Source organism: Octopus bimaculoides, chromosome 25 (assembly GCF_001194135.2).
Source record: "Octopus bimaculoides isolate UCB-OBI-ISO-001 chromosome 25, ASM119413v2, whole genome shotgun sequence".
Classification (NCBI taxonomy): Eukaryota; Metazoa; Mollusca; class Cephalopoda; order Octopoda; family Octopodidae; genus Octopus; species Octopus bimaculoides.
This window is the reverse complement of record NC_069005.1, coordinates 22933492-22941363: the sequence shown is the minus strand read 5'-3', so window position 1 is coordinate 22941363 and position 7872 is coordinate 22933492. Positions and strand designations below refer to the sequence as shown.

Sequence of the window (7872 nt, the reverse complement as noted above, 5' to 3'; positions counted from 1 at the left end):
TATATATATATATATATATATATATATATATATATATATATATATATACATACATACATACATACATACATACATACATACATACATACATACATACATACATGAATACGTACAAATATACATACATGGATACGTACATACATACATATTATGGTACAACCTTAAGGTTACGAGTTGGTAAAACTGTTAAGAAGTCGGACAAAATGATTAGCGTCATTTCTTCCGGATCTTTATGCTCTAAATCAAAAAATGATGATGTCAACTTTTGCATTTCCTGCCTTCGGGATCGATAAAATAAGTACCAGTTAAGTACATCGACCCTAGTACTTGCCTGTCTCATCAAAATTCCGCGCGTTGGACCCTGCAACGGACAGACCTCCTGTTAAGTGGAAATGTTCTGACTTCTGTCACTTAAAGGCCATGGATACTGGTTAACCGGCATTGTGAGTGCTAAGGTTGGATAGAAAAAAATAGTGGTACTAACTTACAGTCAGCGCTATTGATAGTTAAGTGTCTTGATCTTGGTCTCAGGACAGTGAACAATACTACTCTATGGTGCACGTCTGCAGCTTGGTGGGCTACGCCATTTTGAGAATTCGAATAGTATTTATTGTCAACATGCGATATTAATGGTATTTTTTCTGAATCCTCCATTGCAATCTACGTCAACTGTATAAATAAACCCTTCGGCAAGCCCAAACTTTGGTTCCACAGGTGTTTAACATAAAACTTAAGGCTTTTGAGTAACTTCTCCTTCCCCACCCCGCTTGTAAATAGTAACGTGCATATGTATGTATGTATGTGTGTATGTATGCATGTATGTCATTATTCAATTTTATTTCTAGATTTCTTGCCAATAGAGAAAGAGCCGGTTTCTAATCTAGATCCAAGGCTTCTTTGTTGGAATTTCAACAACATTAGAGGGGGATTTTTGTATGTATGTATGTATCTATCTATCTATCTATCTATCTATCTATCTATCTATCTATCTATCTATCTATCTATGCAGATTTGCATGCTTTGTTTTATGCATGTATTCTCATGCATTTAGTTGCATATCTAAAGATGCTCATAATTACTTAAATGATAAACTTCTGCAAAGTTTTATGTATGTATGTATGTATTTTTGTATGATTTTTCTTTGAGTTTAATTCAAGTTCTTGAGAGAGTTCAAGTCGATCGCTAATAAAGAGACATGAAATTTTCAGTCAAGAGAGTTCCCACCGTTAGTAAAATATGTGGTTGAGTTGGTGTGTTGGTTGAACTATCGACGCTCACAAGGTGTGTGCATATATTCACATAAGAATCGCATAAGTGTTTTGGAATGTCTTACACATCTTCACTGTGCCATTAATCGGTTGGATTTGGAGAATCCACGTCAGTTTCTTTTGTTCTTTCTCCATCAAACAGAGTATTTCTAGGTTTCTTGGTGTAAATTTGTTGGTACATAACCTAATGCGCCTATGATGATAGGTACAAATGGAAATTCGTATGTACGCATGTGTCTGTGTGTGTGAATATGGACACACACCTACTCAAATACATATTTATACATATATACATATATACACACACACACACACACACACACATATATATATATATATATATATATATATATATACGTGTATACATACATTCACACACGTGCACACACATACGCACACACACACACACATTAATGTTAGCTTTGACACGTTATATATAACATCAATTTAAAACATGAAACTGAAAAATTATTCAATATTGATTTCAAATTTTAGCACAAAGACAGCAATTTCGTGAGAGGGGGCGATTATGTCGACCCCAGTACTCAACTGGATCTTATTTTATCGAGCCCGAAAGGATGAAAGGCAAAGTTGACCTCGGCGGAATTTGAACTCGGAACGTAAAGACGGACGAATGACTTCTACGCATTTGGCCCGGTGTGGTAATGATTCTGCCTGTTCGCCACCTTAAACGTATTCAATATTACGATGCCATATATTAGAAATGAACCTGAAATTACTTCTTGACCACTACAGCCAAACCATGAAAGAGAGAGGGAGAAGGGAGACAGAGAGAGAGAGAGAGAGAAAGAAAGAAAAAGAGAGGAATGAGAGAGAGACGGAAAAGTAAAAGACGTGGGAGTGAGAGAGAAAAATGAGATATGAATAGATATAATATATACTTGTTAAGACATTGAAATAAAAATGATATATCTATATTTTATACATATATATATTTATATATCAATATATAATACATGTGTGTATAAACAAGAGGTAAATTTATGACATTCACATATGTCAATAAACGTACGTGTGTATGTATATATTTGTTCATTTATCTACACTCATTTGGCTTTGTTCGTGTGTGTATACGTTTATATATGGGTCTTATAAACGTGGGATGCGAGTGTTGTTAGAGTTGTTACAGGTCAGCTCTGATAGAACAGGGCTATGATCAACAACGTTCCTGACGTGACATTGTCCCATATATCCTTTCTGTTTTGTTGAAAAAAAAAAAAGACTGTTGAGTGTAATGTGGAGGAGACTTAGCTACTATTTCTAGCAGATCGAGTGACCACGTAGAGGCGTTACTTGTGTGTCTCTGTATAGATCGATGTCTCGTTCTATGGAGTAGTAAAACCTCAATATACATGTGTAGAATTACATAGAACTGCTGTACTATGAGAGATACGTATATTTTGCTGCGTCCAGGATAGATGGATGGAGACATGGGTGATTTTTCACCCTTCATCTTGCGTCTCTTTTGTTTCAAAACTGTTTCCGGTTATTGTTTCGTTCTAGGTTAGCCCTGACTTCAGCAAACTAATGCTCAAAGCTTTGACCATCCTGTCTTTTATGTTCAGACAGTGTAACTAATAAGTCTTTGCTGTTTAGCCCCATGTCATCCCTGCTGAGATATACTTATAACCAAAGACTTCAGTCCAACCGTGACCACCTACTCTTTTCAGATATAGTTTATCAGTTTATCTGACATTACATTATCCAGTACACCCTTCATTTTATTTTTCTAAATAATGTAAGGTGGAGATTTGGCTGCTATTTGTAACAAGTCGAATGACCATGTAGAAACGCATTTAATGACTCATTTGTTTTTCCTTTTCTTTTTCTTTCTTATTTGGTTGCAAGTACAGTAGCGTGAAATTTGAGAAAGATTTCTCTGCTATTTCTAACAGGCCAAAAGAGTTCTCTTCACGGGCTCATATATACTTTTCTTTTTCTTTTTGTAGGGTGTTATTTGAGGGAGATTTGCCAGCCATTTCTAGGATTCTAAGAGACCAACAGAGAACGTGCAGAGACTTCCTCATTTGGTGCTCATATTTCCCTCGTTTCCTGACCATTAAAAATGTATGGCGTGTGTGGTAAAATTGTGCACGTCATTGCAGACTTTGCCACAAATGTTGCACTGCCAAGGATTGTTAACGTTGTGCAATCCCATGTGTAGATGATAAAGTATTCTGTTAAGAAATATCACATCACAGTGTTTGCACATGGCTACCTGTTCCGCTTTGTTCTTCAATTCGTGTAAAATATCAGAGTAGCTACTACTAAAAGATGACTCACTGCCGTTAGATGAACTCACAAACTGTTCTTGTTTACCTTGCTGGCTTTCTAACTCATTCACCGGAACCGAATTATGGATGGCTGCTTTCGAAGACATTGCTGTAGAACAGTTTGCTTTGTCTGTTCTCTTCTCCTTTGACCAGCTGTCATAAAACAAGTAAGCCCTATCTTTTGAGCTATTTCCCTCGCCAATATTTCGGCCTCTGTATATATTGTCTTGATGGTCAAACAATTTACCATGCTTTTTATGTGCTTCTTTGTTCTTCGCAAGGACATTTCTGTCGTATAAAGAATCGTAATAGTGGAAATTCTTTAAAAACGTTGGTTTACTTTGGTAATCGGACTTTTCGATAAAACCTACGGAATGAGGTCGCGATGTTATAGAATTCTCAGAGTTAAAATCGTTTGGCACACTTTGACTTCTGTTGACACCTTTAGCACCGAAGGAAGATATGTATCGTAACTGATCTTCCTTCCAACACTTCGGTTTCTCTTGTAGTGAATTATTTGAAGAGGTGCCAACTTGCTTCTGTATCATATTTAATTTTTCACTACTCGGGGATTCATTATGAAATACATGAGATTTATAGACTGTGTTATATTTACTTAAGTAATTTTTCAGAGAGCTGCTCTTGGAATGCTTGTCAAACGAAACAGTATGATATGAGTCCGACAATCGAGGTTCTATATGGAGGGAATTCTTTTTTATGGGTAACGGACATGGGGTCTCTCCAGTGTCGCTTCCATGTTGAAGCTGACGCTTCCGTTTGCTCTCAAGCATTTGACTATAAATCCTGGATGGATCGTTAAATATAGCAGTATTATGTAGCGCCTGAACGCCACGTCTGTGAGATATCAAGTGTAAAGTTAGAAAATCTTCGTTTTCGAACGCTGCACCGCATTCGTCGCATCGCAACCGCGCGGTGCTCCTGCGAGTAGACTGATAGAGGGCATGTGACGGAAAATCGAAATGTTGAATAGATGATGCATGTGAACAGTCATTTGCTGATTCGTGATAAGCATGTTGTGACCTGCTACTTGATGCACTTTCTGCATGATATGACATCATATGCATGGCCAATGAATCTTGGTCTGCAAACTGAGAATCACACATCAAACAGATAACGTGATGTGAGCTGATTAGATTTGTTGAGGAATTCATCAAAGAAGGGGATTGTTCTTTGACAATGCTGGTATCGGTACAGCTAACATTTTGGTGGTCAGTGGTAGATCTTCGAGATATTACACCATTGTTACTCATCGGATCCATTAAAGAACAATCTCTGTTGTTAGTTTCCGGTTCGGTTTTCACGACAACTAATTTTGGTGTAAGAGGAACTGGACTTCCTGTATTAGAGCCATCATTTGACAAGACTTCTTGTTTGACTTCTTTAATGCAATTCTCTATTTCCGATATCGACATATCACCTTGGTCGACAAAACTCAACGTTTCTTTCGTCGTTGTGGAATGAAGGGCAAGTGTGGAAGATTTGATGTCGTTTGTGTTGCCTATGTTGGACTCAATATCTGCTCGACCATTCCCACTATTGCTTCCGGTGACTGCAACACGTGATTCGGATCGGCACGATTTTTCTTTAGCACGTATCATCACATGCATAGCGTATGCATCTCTGTTCATAAATACAGTATTGCAGTCCTCGCAGGTGAACGGCATCACCGTCATGTCCGCTGTATACAACGGATCCATTTTCATCTATAAACAGTTCCGCTGTTGCAAATGTTTACTTTGACCACAGCAGCGAGGATGCGTTAAGATTCACGTTTATTAAAAATGTAACACTTTGCAATAATTGCATTCACTGATCTTCTACGATGGAAAAATATCTGATCAAACAGAGAACACAGATAAAATTATAGATTAGTTGCATGTAGATATTACACTTACTCCTGTATGTAACTACAATAGCTAGAGTTTTTACAGCTATAACGACATAGACAAAAGCTACAGCCAATGTATATAATGCCAGTAACTCTTGTTCTCTTCAATTGCCAAACATTAATTTGCTGCTCTGATATAAAATACTTTTTTTTCCGGACAGCCGTCTCCTAAATTATTTCTTAAGTTATCCTCGATCTTTTAATCAGGTTCTTTTTTTCTTTCTTAGTTTGATATGTGTAATAAAAGTTTATTTTTGGCAAAATTTCCACTGAAGATCACAAAGAAAAGAATTTATAATCCGTTGGCATTATAGCAACGATTATAGCTACAACCGTCCGTTTTGCAATTGTTATACAGCTGAAAAAGCAGATTAAGAGGAATGCCTCTCTTGTTTTTCTACACTGTAACTGAATATTCGCTCCCTCCATAGCTTCACTGGTGAAATTTTCATTAATATATCCCAAGTCTGTTGAATTTCCCTCGTAGTCTCAGACATATTCTCCATATTCTTTTTAAATAGGTTAACACTTTCAGATTTTTTTTTTTTTTTTTTTTTTTTTTATTCTTTACGTGTCGTCTGCTAAATCGAGTCTTCCAATTTTTCGAACTTGAAATGTTTAGCTTTTTAGTTTTTATCTTTGTCTATGTCTTTATTTCATTTATCTGTTTATAGCATTTTATGATGAAGCAGTGTTGTGTGTGTGTGCGTGTGTGTGTGTGTTATAATTTTTCGATTTTTTTTCTTAATAACCTTCGATTTGATTTGATTTTGCTTGCATCCAGAAGAGAAATTATCACGTAAGTAATGGCGACGTAAGATACTGGTTTGCTGGTTGAAGTGGTGTGAAGATGCAGTAGGCGTGGTTGTTAAACTGGTGAGTGGAAACAAGTACAAATCCATACCACTTTGGTTATCGTCGAACGGTGAGCCATTGCGGCACGTTTAGAAGAATCTTCTGAAATTTTCATAACCAAATCTAAATATAAATAGAAAATAAAAAAAATTTTTAATCAATAATAGAAATTTATATATGCAGCAAATCTCATTCTCTCTCTTTTATTTCTTAATGTATTCATACATTCATACAGACACACACACGCACACACACACACACGCACACACACACACGCCCACACAAAAACACACACACATATGCTTACATATATGACTCGTGTGTGTGTGTGTGTGTGTGTGTGTGTGTGTGTGTGTGTGTGTGTGTGTGTGTGTGTGTGTGTGTGTGTGTGTGTAAAACTGAGTTCAGAGAAATAATTCTGAGTAGTCAGTGGCATGAAGTTGGGTTACAAGAACACAGAAAGATATACTAAATAACATACAAAATAAATACTTGATTTACTGAAACTATTTTCGCTTGTAGGGAAGAATAAACAAAAGCCTAGCGGTAATTTGCAACCGATTCCAAATGAGAAGAAGAGATTAAAGCAATCAACAGAGAGGTAAAAAAAAGAACAGCCTTTTTTTTTCTGGAGACAGACGGACAGCTATAAATACGTGTTTCTGCTTCAATAGACGTTATCAGCACAGTGTTGCTCTACACTGGCACCAACCATACATAAAACTTAGTTACATGTACAAAACGAACAGAGAACATTTATGGCCTTGGGTGATTTATATTCTATCTTTTACTTGTTTCAGGCATTTAACTGCGGAGAACCATCTTGAAGGGTTTTAATCTAGCAAATCGACCCCAACACTTATATCTTTTAAGTCTAGTACTTATTCTACCGGTCTCTTTTGACGAACTGCTACCTTACGGGGACGTAAACACACCAACACCGGTTGTCAAGCGGTGGTGGGAGACAAACACAAACACATATATATATATATATATATATATATATATATATGTGTGCATATATATATGTGTGTGTGTATGTTATATTTTAATATATACATATATATATATATAACATGGTTTAATTATAAACAAGGCAAATTTTAGCCATTTCTCCACAGACTGAAAAAAAACATGATGAACCACCTTAATCGATTTTTGAGCTTTATAGGGTTCTCATCAGAGGAGTCTATAGCATTATGACAGTCCCTAGAGAAACAAGCAACCAAACTGTTTATATACTCAACAAATGCAGCGGTTACTCTATGAAGGAGTCCCTAATTTGCATACCGAAAGTGTTTAACACTCTTACGCCACACTTCTTTCAGTTTCCGTTTACCAAATCAATTGACTCACAAGACTTTGGTCGGCCTGAGGCTATAATAGAAGACACTTGCCCAAGGTGCCACGCATGTTTAAAACAAAAGTAGGCTAACACATTAAAGATAAACACTAAAACCATTTTTAAACCATCATATCTGTTATTTTAGAAAATCATTAGTATTGTTTGTTAAGTTTTCTTTAAAAGACCCAAGTAAGAAGAATC

General features: G+C 36.4%; 1 protein-coding gene across 1 annotated transcript in view; it reads right to left on the bottom strand.

The window, feature by feature from the left end:
- Window positions 1-2204: 2204 nt before the first annotated feature.
- Window positions 2205-7872, bottom strand: part of LOC106867438 (zinc finger protein Helios) — a 20672-nt gene continuing 15004 nt past the window's right edge. Inside the window, exon 2 of the mRNA XM_014912314.2 lies at window positions 2205-6449. Within this exon, the coding sequence (XP_014767800.2) occupies window positions 3349-5286 (1938 nt within the window). The 5' untranslated portion in view covers window positions 5287-6449 and the 3' untranslated portion in view covers window positions 2205-3348. The remainder of the gene's footprint in view (window positions 6450-7872) is intronic.